Here is a 16,958-nt window from a genome sequence, read left to right on the forward strand (position 1 = left end):
ACATTTGTAAAGTGGCGACCAGACATAGAATCAGTGGTTAGGATGGCCGGAGGGACTCACCGTTGGGGCTGTGGGCGGCTGCTGCAGGCTGGTATACAGTACAGTGTCCAGAGGCGTCACCGGGTGTCGGAGCGCAGTCAGTATTACCGTTACACACATCTCTCACACCCCCCCGCGGCTGAAAAGGGGGCGTGGCCTGCTGTGAAAGGGGCGTGGCCTCACGGGTATTTTCTCTCTCGCTCCGGTTCTTCTCTGTGACAGGAGGCGAGTGCTGCAGGAGATGTCACTGCAGCACTCGGCTCCTGTCACAGCAGGAGTGCCGACACCTTTCCCCCCCTCCCCCCCCTTCTGACGCCACTGACACTACCCCCTGGGTTTGGCGCCGGCAGGAAGGCTGGGGCAGAGGTTTGGTGTCCTGCCCTTCCCACGGCATCTGCGGCAGTTTCGGTGGGAAGGGCAGGCGCAGCGGCACGACCAGGCTGAACCCAGTGACAGGCTAAGGCGGGACAGCGGCCGGTCAGACTATAAGTGTAAAAATGTCATAAGAGTGTAGGTGCTACAGCCCCATTTTGTGTGTACTTCATCACCGGGGACCCTCTGACCCCCCCTGTCGCCGTGCGTGGAGGCGGCGGCGGGTCTGTGTGCGCGGCGCAGGGAGGGCTATGAAAGTCTTCTCCTGCGCCACCCGTCCCTCATAAGTGTGTATGCTGGCAGCTGTTGTTCGGCTGGAGCCGCGGCCAGAGGGAGTCGGATTTGCTGATGGCGGAGGGGGGAGATGGACAGGCAGCAGCACTCGGAGCAGAGACTTGCTGCACGTGTGGTGGGCGGGCTCTGTGACTCCGGCCAGCCCTGTGACTCCACCCAGCGTTAGAGGGCCAGGCACAGAGTCACAGGGCTATTATATAGGAGATTATATATATAGTTTTCCAAGACAAGGCCCTCACCAGGGACTTTGCAGCATAAACGCCAACCATTTATTACTCAGAATACGGAAGCCATAGTGACGGTCAACGTTTAGTGACCGAAACGTTGACCGTTACTATGGCTTCTGTATTCTGAGTAATAAATTGTTGGTGTGTATGCTGCAAGGTCCCTGGTGAGTGCCTTTTCTTGGAAAACTAAAGTTATGGTTTCTGCTGGAATACACTGAATGAAGCTGTACCCCAGGCAGATGGACTGATGATTTAGAGATTGCCAACCTACCAAATAAAAAAAATAATAAAAATATATATAGAGAGAGAGAGAGAGAGAGAGATTATATATGTGGCTGCAGAGCTGTCTGCAATGTGCAAACAATAAAAAATGCACTACCTTCTGCTCCTGGGTGGCTGTGAGAATCTCATTGCTCCTCAGCACTAAGTGATCCTTGTCCTTTAGCTCTTGCTCGAGAACAGCTAGCCGTGTCTGAAGTCTGTTTATTTCCTTTTCCTTATCATGGCACTCCGCATCTAGTGCAGTGTTCTCTCTGCCGAGGGATGCCCCCTTTTGCTGTGATCTCTGTACCTCCTGAAAAACAGGACAGGCCCAGCAATATCAGTCTACGTTGTTGTCATTTATCTCTTAACCACATTTCCCCAAAAAAACTATCAGAAATTGCCTTTTTTTTTTTCTTTAGGTGTAGAACATGAATTTAACCTTATTCAAAATGATTTTAAAAAAAATAAAAATTCTCAAACATCGGAAGGGAAGATCTGTAACATCGGAACATCTGTAACATTGTGACATTACTTTCCACACCCAGGACAGCTGCCAGGTACACGGAGGGGGGCTGGCTTGGTTTACACTTTCCCAGCGGCTGCCGTGCTCACCAATCAGCAATGATCGGCAGAACGCCAACACTGAGGGCAGGGTGCAGGGAGGCAGAGGGACCTTCCGGTCCCTCTGAGAGCGGCAGCAGAGAGAAGTTTCTATTCCCTGCCGCTGCTAACACTCTTTATCTGACTGGTCGCATCCTGCGAGACCAGGTCAGATAAAGCACTTGCTGGTATGGTCGCATCTGTTGCGACCATGCCGGGCATGTGGTTAAGCTTAGGACCTTTTCCAAGACGAACCCAGCTACAGGAGGAGTAAAGTATATGCATAACAACTGCAAGTAGTTCATCAGAAAAGGGTTAAGAACAATACTAAAGCCTATAAAGTGTAATTGTGTCAGGAATGGCTGGAACATTTCATCCTCTGCATTAAACTACTGACGGAGAGGGGACTGAAGACCCTTTTCATGCGGCTCTGGTGACATTTGCCTCAGATGTTTGATAGCCAGCCATTTCCCGAGCAAGAATCAGAAATCTGACCATTATCTGGTAATACGCGTCAGGCCCTATATGGTATTATAGTATTTCCATCTGTGCACATTACTAGTGAAAGCAAAAGGAGAGAATTTATGGGGAAGAAAGACGAAAGTGTCAATCAGCACCTCCTCCAGGCCTTGGTACTTTGATCGGAGCTCCCTGATGGTGGATTCAGCTTTGTATCTCCTTTCAAGTAGATCCTTGTTGGATTGTTCAAGCTCATTGAGCCTGTCCTGCATCTGCTGTGTATTCTTCTGGAGTGAGCTCTCCAACTCCTTTCTATGTTGCTCATACTGTTGTAGTAGCTGAGCAGATGCCTGAAAGGAAATGGCATAGTGTAAATAAAAGCAATAATAAATTGTGTAGTTACCGATTTGTCCTTGGAGACAATAGCCAGAAACATACACACACGTCAGATTATATGAATATTTACAATTAATTCTGTCACTTTGATTGAGCACTACATGTTCCAAAAGCCTGAAATATGTAAAATACATGTTTTGTGCAGACATTACTTAGAATAAATTCTCTAGTGAGCTCTCCAGCTGTTTCCACAAACACAAAGGGGTATACGTAATAAGGACAGAGTCTGACGGAGGTGCAGGATGTCTGCCGACAATGGGCACATTTTTAAAGCGCCAGTCATTTAAAAGGCAAAATAATTGCCGCTTTAAAAATACGCCCAGTCTCGGCAGACACCCCGCGCCTCTGGAAAACTCGGACTCTATTACATATACCCGATGAACTTAGCACACAAGTTTTCATTAGAATAAGAAAGTCACATAGGATTTCCGACAGATCTTGTACCTGCTGAGCCTTCTCTTTCTCACTTGTAAGCTCTGCCGTGTGCTGGCTTGTTAGTGCTGTAATCTGGTAAGAAGAGTCACTTTTTAACTTCTCCAACTCAAGACTTTTCTCAGACAGAGCCTGCGTGAAAGATGGTGACACATGTACATATGAAAAAACTAATAATGCTAAAAGTATTTATGAAATATATGCCACCTTTAAAATGAAAGGCTTGGATAGCGTTCAACTAGAATAACCCTGCTCTATGAGAAGGTTCATGATCTTTAACATTATACACATCCAACTCAACAGGTTAAACTGGAACACAATAGTATCACAGGTCTAGAAGCCAGATCACCACCCAACCAAAATATCTGCAAACTTCTACAGACCTCCAAACGGATTCAGTATGTGATCCCGGCGCTCAGGAGACCAACGCCGGGAACCCACCAGCAATCGTGTGCCCTTGCGGAGTTTGCCATGATTCGGGCCTGGTGGTGATTTTCACTCGCCACAGGGTTATATTTCCCCTCCAGGGGTGACGTTGACCACCACCTGAGGGGAAATAGGGGGGTTGTGCCAGGATTGCGTGCGCCGGCATTTCTCTGGCTATCGGGATTCCGGCATCGGTAACTTGATCGCCGGGATGGTGATTGCATCCCCATCAAACATGTCCCTTAGATGAATAGCTTTGTTTCACTTACTGTATATCACACTAAATATACAATGGTGATTCATGTGGGTATGCAACATTCATAGTGGCAGCAACTAAATGCTCGGTACAAACAAAAACAATGCCGTAATGTGTTTTCCACCCAGGGATCAATGGTCTCATGACCAATAGTAATCACCAGTGACATACCTGTACATACAGTACATTACATTAGTAAAACAGCACATGCAGTAACAAACTGACAGCCCTGACAAGTCTTTAGGCAGCATTTACACTCACTGGAGTCTGTACAAGGTGTCCAGAAAATAAAGGAATATATGAGTGGCCATTATTAGGTTTTAAAGTTATTACTTATATTCTTGTGCTGACGTGACAGATTTGTTTATATGAATTTGGAATTAAGTTCTCTTATGTAATTTTATCTTGGAGTCTTAGGATAATGAATTGAAATAAAATTATTTTTAGATATCAATTAGATAAGTTAATATCAGAATCAGCTTTATTGGCCAAGTATACTCACGTATACAAGGAAGTGTTTGCGGTTACAATGCATCGCCAAATAACAACATAAAGGGGAGATACAAACGTGATACATAACATACATGTATACATACATACATACATAACATGCTTTCCTATGGGAATACTGTGTAAAATTGCATCTCAGTACTTAGCACCAGACATTTTAGACATCGTTTAGTAAATGAGCAGCAAGTGGGAAGAAGCTTTTAGTGGTTTTGGTCGTCCTGGTGGGAATGGACCTGTAACGCCTGCCTGATGGGTGCATTTCAAACAGGTCGTGGCCAGGGTATTGCTTGTCTGCCACAATTTTCCCTACACGCTTCTTGACTCTGGACAGTATAGGTCTTGAACAGTGGGGAGGTCGGTCCCGACAATCTTTTAAACTGTCCTCACCACCCTCTGTAGCCTTCGTCTTTCACACTCTCTGGCAGCTCCATACCAGACTGATCGATGAGCATAGGACAGACCCTATGATGGCTGTGTAGAAGATATGCAGCACATTATGCAGGATATTGAATTTCTTGAATTGCCTTAGGAAGAACATTCGCTGTTGCGCCTTCCTGGCGATGGTGCTTGTGTTTGGTCCCCATTTAAGGTCATGGGATATTGTTGACCCTAAAAATTTAAAGGAGTCGACCCTGTCGAAGTCAAAAATATTACATAGAAAGAACATACAAACTACACACATTATGAGTCGCTATACTTGCAAGTACGCACAGCAAGCACAGCAATATATGGTAACACACGCATTTACACGGACATGCCACAGAGATGGATTCAACACTTATTTCATACAGTACATAATTATAATAATATCAAGTGCCAGACATCATGATTACTTCATTATATAATTTTAAATCATGTCATATATGTGTATTATTTGAACGAAACCAGATACACCTGTAATATTTGGTATTAAAGCAAGCAGATTAATGTGTAGATTCATTTGATACTTGTTATTAAGTTGTAGGACATTGCAACAAATAATTATGATTAAATGTATAAAAGCTAAAATCACTTTTATTAGAACAATAGATATCCCAAACAGGTAGTGGACAGGAAACTCAGGCCAGCCCCTTTGGACGTCCTCAAGGCTGAACCTGTTCCCAGCATCCACTACGGACTACGAGAAATAGAATTACCGGTAAGTAAATTCTTATTTTCTCTAACGTCCTAGTGGATGCTGGGAACTCCGTAAGGACCATGGGGATTATACCAAAGCTCCCAAACTGGCGGGAGAGTGCGGATGACTCTGCAGCACCGAATGGGCAAACACCAAGTCCTCCTCAGCCAGGGTATCAAACTTGTAGAACTTTGCAAATGTGTTTGAACCCGACCAAGTAGCAGCTCGGCAAAGCTGTAATGCCGAGACCCCTCGGGCAGCCGCCCAAGAAGAGCCCACCTTCCTTGTGGAATGGGCTTTTACTGATTTTGGATACGGCAATCCAGCCGCAGAATGAGCCTGCTGAATCGTGTTACAGATCCAGCGAGCAATGGTTTGCTTTGAAGCCGGAGCACCCAGCTTGTAGGATGCATACAGGATAAACAGCGAGTCAGTCTTCCTGACTCCAGCCGTCCTGGCAACATAGATCTTCAAAGCCCTGACTACATCAAGCAACTTGGAATCCTCCAAGTCACGAGTAGCTGCAGGCACCACAATGGGTTGGTTCAGATGAAAAGATGACACCACCTTTGGCAGAAACTGCGGACGAGTTCGCAATTCTGCCCTGTCCATATGAAAAACCAGATAGGGGCTTTTACATGACAAAGCCGCCAATTCTGACACATGCCTAGCTGAGGCTAGGGCCAACAGCATGACCACTTTCCACGTGAGATACTTTAGCTCCACCGTCTTAAGTGGCTCAAACCAGTGGGATTTCAGGAAAGCCAAGCAAGATCACGTTAAGATCCCAAGGTGCCACTGGTGGCACAAAAGGAGGCTGAATATGCAGCACTCCCTTAACAAATGTCTGAACCTCAGGCAGTGAAGCCAGTTCTTTTTGAAAGAAAATGGATAGGGCCGAAATCTGGACCTTTATGGACCCTAATTTTAGGCCCATAGTCACACCTGACTGTAGGAAGTGCAGGAATCGACCCAGCTGGAATTCCTCTGTAGGGGCCTTCCTGGCCTCACACCAAGCAACATATTTTTGCCATATACGGTGATAATGTTTTGCTGTCACGTCCTTCCTAGCCTTTATCAGCGTAGGAATAACTGCTTCCGGAATGCCCTTTTCTGCTAGGATCCGGTGTTCAATCGCCATGCCGTCAAACGCAGCCGCGTTAAGTCTTGGAACAGACAGGGCCCTTGTTGCAACAGGTCCTGTCTGAGAGGCATAGGCCATGGGTCCTCTGTGAGCATTTCTTGCAATTCCGGGTACCAAGTCCTTCTTGGCCAATCCGGAACAACGAGTATTGTTCTCACTCCTCTTTTTCTTACAATTCTCAGCACCTTTGGTATGAGAGGAAGAGGAGGAAACACGTAGACCGACTGGAACACCCACGGTGTTACTAGTGCGTCCACAGCTATCGCCTGAGGGTCCCTTGACCTGGCGCAATATCTTTTTAGCTTTTTGTTGAGACGGGACGCCATCATGTCCACCTGTGGCAGTTCCCATCGATTTGCAATCTGCGTGAAGACTTCTTGATGAAGTCCCCACTCTCCCGGTTGGAGGTCGTGTCTGCTGAGGAAGTCTGCTTCCCAGTTGTCCACTCCCGGAATGAACACTGCTGACAGTGCTAGTAAGTGATTCTCCGCCCACCGAAGAATCCCGGTGGCTTTTGCCATTGCCACCCTGCTTCTTGTGCCGCCCTGGCGGTTTACCTGGGCCACTGCCGTGATGTTGTCTGACTGAATCAGCACTGGTTGGTTTCAAAGCAGAGGCTCCGCTTGACACAGGGCGTTGTATATGGCCCTTAGTTCCAGGATATTGATGTGCAGACAAGTCTCCTGACTTGACCACAACCCTTGGAAGTTTCTTCCTTGAGTGACTGCCCCCCACCCTCGGAGACTTGCATCCGTGGTCACCAGGACCCAGTCCTGTATGCCGAATCTGGGGCCCTCGAGGAGGTGAGCACCTTGTAGCCACCACAGAAGAGACACCCTGGCCCTGGGGGACAGGGTGATCATCCGATGCATCTGAAGATGCGATCCGGACCACTTGTCCAGCAGATCCCACTGAAAGATCCTCGCATGGAACCTGCCGAAGGGAATGGCTTCGTAGGATGCCACCATCTTTCCCAGGACTCGCGTGCAGCGATGCACCGACACCTGTTTTGGCTTTAGGAGGTCTCTGACCAGAGTCACGAGCTCCTGAGCCTTCTCCTCCGGGAGAAACACCTTCTTCTGGTCTGTGTCCAGAATCATGCCCAGGAAGGGCAGACGCATCGCAGGAATCAGCTGCGACTTTGGAATGTTCAGAATACAGCCGTGCTGACGCAACACTTCCTGAGAGTGTGCTACGCTGATCAGCAACTGCTCCCTGGACCTCGTCTTTATGAGGAGATCGTCCAAGTATGGGATAATTGTAACCCCTTGCTTCCGAAGGAGCACCATCATTTCCGCCATCACTTTGGTAAAAACTCTCGGTGCCGTGGACAGGCCAAACGGCAACGTCTGGAATTGGTAATGACAGTCCCGTACCACAAACCTGAGGTACTCCTGATGAGGCGGATAAATGGGGACGTGCAAGTAAGCATCCTTGATGTCCAGAGACACCATAAAATCCCCTTCCTCCAGGCTTGCAATGACCGCTCTGAGCGATTCCATTTTGAACTTGAATTTCTTCAGATAAATGTTCAGGGATTTTAAATTTAAAATGGGTCTGACAGAACCGTCCGGTTTCGGTACCACAAACATAGTGGAATAGTAGCCCCCTCCCCTTTGAAGGGGGGGACCTCTACCACCACCTGCTGGAGGAAAAGTTTGTGAATTGCCTCCAACACTATCTCCCTTTCCATGGGGGAAGTTGGTAAGGCCGATTTTAGGTAACGGTGAGGGGGCATCACCTCGAATTCCAGCCTGTATCCCTGAGACACAATTTCTATAGCCCAAGGATCCACCTGTGAGCGAACCCACTGGTGGCTGAAAAGTCGGAGACGCTCCCCCACGTCTCCTGGCTCCGCCTGTGGAGCCCCAGCGTCATGCGGTGGATTTAGTGGAAGCCGGGGAAGACTTTTGTTCCTGGGAACTAACTGCATGGTGCAGCTTTTTTCCTCTACCCCTGCCTCTGGCAAGAAAGGACGCACCTCTGACCTTCTTGCTCCTCTGAGAACGAAAGGACTGCATTTGGTAATACGGTGCTTTCTTAGGTTGTGGAGGGACATAAGGCAAGAAATTTGACTTCCCAGCCGTAGCTGTGGAAACTAGGTCCGAGAGACCGTCCCCAAACAATTCCTCACCCTTATAAGGTAAAACCTCCATGTGTTTTTTAGAGTCGGTATCCCCTGTCCATTGCCGAGTCCATAAGACCCTTCTGGCAGAAATGGACATTGCGTTAACTCTAGAGCCCAGCAGGCAAATGTCCCTCTGGGCATCCCGCATATATAGGACCGCGTCCTTGATATGTGCCAGGGTCAGTAGAACAGTGTCCCTGTCCAGGGTATCTAACTCCTCAGACAGAGAATCCGTCCATGCAGCTACCGCACTACACATCCAGGCCGAAGCAATTGCTGGCCTCAGCAGTGTGCCAGAATGTGTATAAACAGACTTCAGGATAGCTTCCTGCTTTCTATCCGCAGGATCCTTTAGGGCGGCCGTATCCGGAGACGGCAGGGCCACCTTCTTGGACAAGCGTGTCAACGCCTTGTCTACCCTAGGGGAGGATTCCCAGCGTAACCTGTCCGTTAGCGGGAAAGGATATGCCATAAGTAATCTCTTGGAAACTATCACCTTCCTGTCAGGGGAATCCCACACTTTTTCACATAATTCATTTAATTCATGTGAAGGGGGAAAAATCACTTCATGCTTTTTCTCCCCATACATAAAAATCCTCTTGTCAGGGACAGGATTTTCCTCAGAAATGTGTAATACATCCTTCATTGCTACAATCATGTAGCGGATGGCTTTAGTCATTTTAGGCTGCAACTTTGCCTCATCGTCATCGACACTGGAGTCAGATTCCGTGTCGACATCTGTGTCAACTATCTGGGATAGTGTGCGCTTTTGAGACCCTGACGGCCTCTGCGCTGTAGGATCAGGCATGGGTTGAGACCCTGACTGTCCCCCGGTTACAGTTTTATCCAATCTGTTATGCAAGGAGTTTACATTATCATTTAACACCTTCCACATATCCATCCAATCAGGTGTCGGCACCGTCGGCGGCGACACCACACTCAGCTCCACTTGTTCTGCCTCCACGTATCCTTCCTCATCAAACATGTCGACACAGGTTTCGTACCGAAACACCGCACACACACAGGGAATGCTCTGACTGAGAACAGGACCCCACAAAGGCTTTTGGGGAGACAGAGAGAGAGTATGCCAGCACACACCCCAGCGCTATATAACCCAGGGATTACACTGTACCTTAGTGTTTACCCTGTAGCTGCTGATATATATATATATATATATATATATATATATATATATACACATACATACACACTGCGCCTAAATTTATGTGCCCCCCCTCTCTTTTTTACCCTTTAATGCACCTGTATACTGCAGGGGAGAGCCTGGGGAGCGTCCTTCCAGCGTAGCTGTGAAGAGAAAATGGCGCTGGTGTGCTGAGGAAGAAGGCCCCGCCCCCTCAGCGGCGGGCTTCTGTCCCGCTTTAATGTGTAAAAAATGGCGGGGGCTCGGGCATATATACAGTCCCAGACTGTATATATGCCTCTTTTTGCCAAAAAGGTACTTAATTGCTGCCCAGGGAGCGCCCCCCCCCCCCCCCCCCCGCGCCCTGCACCCTACAGTGACCGGAGTGTGCGGTGTGCTGTGGGAGCAATGGCGCACAGCTGCCGTGCTGTGCGCTACCTTAAGTGAAGACAGGAGTCTTCAGCCGCCGATTTCGATGTCTTCTTGCTTCTGTTCTTCTGGCTCTGCGAGGGGGACGGCGGTGCGGCTCCGGGAACGGACGATCAAGGTTAGGTACCTGTGTTCGATCCCTCTGGAGCTAATGGTGTCCAGTAGCCTAAGAAGCGCTATCTAGCTGCCGTGAGTAGGTTTGCTTCTCTCCCCTCAGTCCCTCGTAGCAGAGAGTCTGTTGCCAGCAGAAGCTCTCTGAAAATAAAAAAACCTAACAAAATACTTTCTTTTCTAGCAAGCTCAGGAGAGCCCACTAGGAGCACCCAGCTCGGCCGGGCACAGATTCTAACTGAGGTCTGGAGGAGGGGCATAGAGGGAGGAGCCAGTGCACACCAGATAGTACTAAATCTTTCTTTAGAGTGCCCAGTCTCCTGCGGAGCCCGCTATTCCCCATGGTCCTTACGGAGTTCCCAGCATCCACTAGGACGTTAGAGAAATATACATCAATGAGCTTTGGAACTCAGATAATGTGTGGGTGTATTGTTTTCTCTTATGGGGTGCAGTGTTTTGCGATGTACAGCGCACTTTTATCGTATATGGTAATAAGATGCGCCTGGCGTCTGCAATATATATTAGAGCGGGCATTTTAAATATTTGTGAGAAAGCAATTTGGCATTTACAACCCACGACACCACGCGGTCGGCAATCACGAGTGGGGGCAAGGCAGCAGGTTTCCTTCTGAAGTCCACTACCATCTCTATCGTTTTGAGGGGGTTTAGGTCCAGGTTATTCCTGCCACACCACTGTGTTAGCAGGTCAACCTCACGTCTGTATGCAGACTCATCCCCTTCTTCGATTAGACCAATGATGGCGGTATCACCAGCAAATTTTATGATTTTTAGCAATTGCTCGGCTGAGGTACAGTCATTGGTGTATAGAGAGAAGAGCAGGGGGGAGAGGACACATCATTGGGGGGTGCCTGTGCTGATCGAGCGCACGTCAGACGAAAGCTTCCCTGCTTTCACCACCTGTCTCCTTGCTGTCAAGAAATCTACGATCCAGGAGCATGTTTGTGCAGGAACACCTACTACATATTATCCAGAACCTACAGCGCACCGCAAAACTGAGCATGAGGGAGAGAACGCAGTGTCCCCAGGTATGTTTCAGAGAAAAGGATTCAACTGTAATAAGCCAGAAATCCCCTTTTCTCATTCAAGACTGGGGGACACTGGACCATGGGACTTTCAACAGCTGCCCACAGGGGAGGGAATGCTCAAACTGTCTGATCGGAGAACTGTTAGCAAGAGTTAAAAAAAAAAAAAAAAAACTAAAAACGAGCTCCCCCCCCATCCAACACACATACACTGTTTCGGGCAGCTGTGACCAGTACCTATTGCGTGTACAGAAAGCTTAACCCAACAGCACATAAGACGGCTTTATATAAAATATATAATTAAGCCCCATACACACTGGGCGACACACTGGACGATATGAACAATAATAGGATTTTAATATCTACCGGTAAATCCTTTTCTCTTAGTCGGAGACTTCTTCTGCCTTTTTCAAACGTCAGAAGAGACAAGTAACTGTCTTTCGTTCCTATACACATTTTGCAGATATTTTGAAAGAACCTTGGCTTAAGCCGGATTCAAGGTTTCAGGCTCCAAGGAAGTTAAGGTTTCTTTATCCCTTCGCGGAGCAGGATACCAGGTTCTGGGAGACTGCGCCAAAAGTGGATGCTCCTATTTCTCCTTCGTCCTAGAGGATGCTGGGGACTCCAAAAGGACCGTGGGGTATAGACGGGATCCGCAGGAGACATGGGCACACTATAAGACTTTGAATGGGTGTGAACTGGCTCCTCCCTCTATGCCCCTCCTCCAGACCTCAGTTATAGAACTGTGCCCAGGGAGACGGACATTTTGAGGAAAGAATTTATTTAAACACTGTGAGCGTCATACCAGCTCACACCTCAACATGTGAGCGTCATACCAGCTCACACCTCAATAGAACACCAGCCGACGGCATGAAAAAATATACAGCAATATGCTGACTGAAATTGTAACACAACCTGTGTGTAAACACGACCAATAATAGCATACAGCATGCCATGGCATGAATAACGTCAGCAACAGACTGACTGAATGGAAACACAACATGTGTAACCATAACCAATAACTGCAGATACAGTACGCACTGGGACGGGCGCCCAGCATCCTCTACGGACTAAGAGAAAAGGATTTACCGGTAGGTATTAAAATCCTATTTTCTCATACGTCCTAGAGGATGCTGGGGACTCCAAAGGACCATGGGGTCTATACCAAAGCTCTAGAACGGGCGGGACAGTGTGAATGACTCTGCAGCACCGATTGCCCAAACAAGAGGGCCTCAACAGCCAGGGTAACAAACTTGTAGAATATTTGCAAAATTGTTTTAACCCGACGAAGCAGCGGCTCTGCAAGGCTATAAACCGAGACCCCTCGGGTAGCCGCCCAGGATGAGCCCATCTTCTTGGTAGAATGAGCCTTCACCGATTTCGGCAACGGCAAACCAGCCGTAAAACAAGCAAGCTTAATTGTAATTCAGATCAGCGTGCAATAGTCTGCTTGGAAGCAGGAACACCAATCTTGTTGGGAGCATAAAGGATAACAGATCCTCCGTTTTCCTGATCTGTGCCAATCTGGCAACACAAATTTTCAAAATTCCGACCACATCGAGATACTCCAATGTCACCCAGGCATCAGTAGCCAGCGGCACCACAATAGGTTGGTTCAAGTGAAAACGATGAAACCACTTTTGGCAGAAACTGTTGCCGAGTTCTCAACTCCGCTCTATCTTCATGGAAGATTAATCAGGGAGACCAAACCGCCAACTCAGACACCCGCCTTGCAGATGCCAAGGTCAAGCGCATGACCACTTTCCAAGTGAGGAATTTCAACTTAACCATACTGAAAAGTTCAACCAAAGAAATTGCAGGAACTGCAACACCACGAAAAAATCCCATGGTGTCACAGAGGCACAAAGGGAGGATGGATGTGTTAGACTCATTTTACGAAAGTATTAACCCTGGAAAGGAGGCCAATTGTTTCTTGGAATACAATCGATAAGGCTGAAATCTGGCCTTAATCGAGCCCAACCAAAGATCGCCTCCACACGATCTTGTAAGAAAAGAAGGGAGAAAAACGATCCAACTGGAATTCTTCAGTAGGAACCTTCTTGGATTTACACCAAGAGACAAAAAAATCCCCCACCAAATATGGTGGTAATGTTTTTACGTTACTTCTTTTCTGACTGAAAAAGAGTAGGGAAGACCTCACTGGAAATACCCTTCCGGGCTGGAATCCAACGTTCAAGCTCCAAGTCGTCAATGGAAACCGCGGTAAGTCGAGGAACACACACGGCCCCTGCCATAACAGATCCTCTCGCAGAGGAAGATGATAGGGATCTCCTACGAGTAATGTGCTGAAGATCCGGATACCAGCCCTCCTTGACCAGTCCGGAACAAGGAGGATCATCTGAACTCTTGTTCCTCTTATAACCTTTTTGGAAAGAGTGGAAGTGGAGGGAACACATAGACTGACCGAAACACCCACGGTGTCACTAGGGTGTCCACCGCTAATGCTTGAGAGGACCCCCGACCCGTAATAAAATTTCTGAAATTTCTTGTCAAGGCGAGATGCCATCTTGTCTATTTTCGGAATTCTCCAAAGACTTATCACTTCTGTGAAAAACCGCTTGATGAAGACTCAACTCTCCTGAACGGACAACGTGTCCGCCGAGGAAGTCTGCTTCCCAGTTGTCCACTCTTGGAACGAACATTGCTGATAGAGCGCGTAAATGGTTTAGTCGCCCAGCGGAAAATCTTTCTGGCTTCTGCCATTTCTTCTCCGGTTCTTGTCTATAGAAAACCGTTATAAACGGCCCTTAACTCTAGACCGTTAATGGGGCGACAAGTATCCTAACATGACACTTGTCCTCAGTGAGAATTGCGCCGCTACCACAGGAGCAACATACTGGTCTTGAAACCATGATTATCCTAGGTGGGAACCAGACCACTTGTCCAACAGGCACTCTGCCCACTGAATGGCCTCGTAGGCCCCAACCATCTTTTTTCAGCAACTGACTATCGACGGATTGACACCGTTGCAGGTCTGCTAGATTGCCCACACCGATCACTGCGTCGTTGGGACCAACAGGGATTCTGGCAAGTCCTGTTGTTGAAGAACTGTCGATATCTCCATAATTCGGAGAGTGATCCAGTACAGAATAAATATGACTCCTTACTAACGAAGGAAACCCATCATACCGCCATCACCCTGGTGAAATGGTAACAACAATCCTGAATCGCAAACTTCAGGTAAGCCTAAAGCGGAAGAAACCGTAATTAGACCTCCTTACTCCACTTTCAGAGTTGAGAACCCTGCCATGAGAGATTTCCTCATGAAGTTTAAGTAGGAAAAATTGGGATTTATCTGACCGAGTCGTCCGGCCTCGGGAGCACGAAAAAGCTTGAACAGCAGCTTCATCTTTTATGACCGGAACAGCAGGACAATGATCTGATCCAGACACAACTCTTGTATTGCGTCACATACTACCTCCCTGTCATGAGGAGGATCGGTAAGGTTGATTTGAAAAAACAGTGAGGGGAACGTCTGGAACTCCCGTATGTCCCCCCTAGGGACTCTATCTTTAAATCACTGGTCCATGTCCTTTCCAGGACTGACTGAAGAGTTGTAGACGAGGTCCCACCTGTGTGGGCCCCCGCAAGATAGACCCAACGTCCCACTATGGACGTGGCAGAAAAAATGGATGATTTCTGCACCTGTGAACCTGAAAAGGCAGCTGACCTCTTACCTTTTTTTTTTATTCTTTTTTTTTATTTTACCTTCCTTTACCTGCAAAGAAAGGAGAATCCTTATCTATTCGGTCGAAATGACTGCATCCTACAACAATGCGTCACCAACCATTGCGAGGGAACATAGGGCAAGAAAGGTAAACTTACCTGTGGCACCTGCCGAGAGCAAATTAACAAGGCCATCACCAAGCAGGCTTCCCTTCATGGGGAAGAGACTCCACTTCTTTTCGGATTCAGCATTTGCATCTCTTTGGTGAATCCACAACGCCCTCTTAGCAGAGACCGCCATGGAAGTGGCCCGCGCACCCAAGAGTCCCATACCTTGTAGTCGCACGGTAGTATGTTGCAATGTTCTAGAGATGACACAACTCAAGGAGTAACACATCTCTCCTCAGGGTAATTATATCGGATGACCAAGTAACCGACCATTCCTGAATACAATCACTCCCCCCTGCGTATGGCAATGCAAGTATAATCAAAGCATATAATTAAAATATCACTTAGCTTCCTGTAAACGATCCTTTGTGACAGGGCCCCGTGCAGAACAGGGGTTGACTCTCACTTTATTCTATCCATGGCGGGAAAAGAATAAACACTCGGAATCCTCGTGATGATTTGAAACCATCTTGTCACGGCTGACCTAGAGTTATCGAACAGAGCGACCAGCACATGAGAAGGAAAAGTTTACTTCAGCATTCATTATAAAATTTATTTATCACTAGGGACCCTGATGTTCCTGACAAATATATATATATATATATATATATATATATAGCGTAAATATGCGGCGGCACTCAGAACCCCGTCCTCAGGGTCAAACAGCAAGTTGCTGTTTGACCCTGAGGACGGGGTTCTGCCCCGAAACATGTCGGTTTCACGGTCCAAATAAATGACCTGATTTTGCATATAGAAGAGTCTGTCTGAGTGCCGCCGCATATTTACGCTATATACCAGTGACCCAGAGTCACCCGGAGGGCACCGCAGCAGTTACCATACAGGCTTTCAGGAGTGCCGGGCCTTCTACAGCCACTATATATATATATATATATATATATATATATATATTTTTTTTTTTTTTGTCAGGAACAGCAGGGTCCCTAGTGATATTAATGCGTTCTTAATGTGTATGAACATGTACTGAATGCCGATGTTGTGGATCTAATCAGGAAACATTATGGTCGACATAAGACATAGTAGTCGTGTCGACAACAGGGAGTAGTAACTGGGCAAAATAACATCATCTTTTGCGACCCCGAGGGGTCTGAGGGAAATATATACATAATTTTAAAATTACGTCCCCACTTACCACATTTGTGCTCGAGCTACAGATCAATGCAACCGTACCATACATATACATATATACAAATATATATACAAATATATATACAGGTATAGCCTTTTTTCCTCAAATTGCATCACATTATCATAATAATTTATACCCAGTCATATTAGTTGGTGCCGACAGGGTCACCCACATACGTCTGTGTCTCCCATATAGTTTTTTCTTTGGAAAACTACAGACATGCTGACACTTAATCTCATAGATCAAGTACCATCAGGAGTCGGCGGTGCAGACAGAGGGATTCCCATAGCCGATTGTGGTAGAGCACTCACACATGCCGACACACGTGTACTAAACACCCACCGACATTATACTGACTCTAATGGGTAGATCCCAGTATCTGACAGGGAAAACACATAAAACATATATATATATATATATATATATATATATATATATATATATATATATATATATATATATATATATACACACACACCGCAACTACCACCAAAGTGGAAGGTGCACTCTCGCCAAAATCAGTCTCTGAGTCCACTTGTTGAATCAACTTGGTTTAATCAGGTTAAAAA

The 16,958-nt window shown here is 47.0% G+C and overlaps 1 protein-coding gene across 2 annotated transcripts in view; it reads right to left on the reverse strand.

The window, feature by feature from the left end:
• SASS6 (SAS-6 centriolar assembly protein) overlaps positions 1-16,958 on the reverse strand; it is a 147,027-nt gene that overhangs the window by 89,216 nt on the left and 40,853 nt on the right. For both annotated transcript variants that reach the window (XM_063940067.1, XM_063940066.1), the window contains exons 6-8: positions 3,096-3,215; positions 2,414-2,605; positions 1,312-1,506 (exon numbers count right to left, since the gene is read on the reverse strand). In XM_063940067.1, the coding sequence (XP_063796137.1) occupies positions 1,312-1,506; positions 2,414-2,605; positions 3,096-3,215 (507 nt within the window). The remainder of the gene's footprint in view (positions 1-1,311; positions 1,507-2,413; positions 2,606-3,095; positions 3,216-16,958) is intronic.

This window comes from Pseudophryne corroboree, chromosome 9, assembly GCF_028390025.1.
Source record: "Pseudophryne corroboree isolate aPseCor3 chromosome 9, aPseCor3.hap2, whole genome shotgun sequence".
NCBI lineage: Eukaryota > Metazoa > Chordata > Amphibia > Anura > Myobatrachidae > Pseudophryne > Pseudophryne corroboree.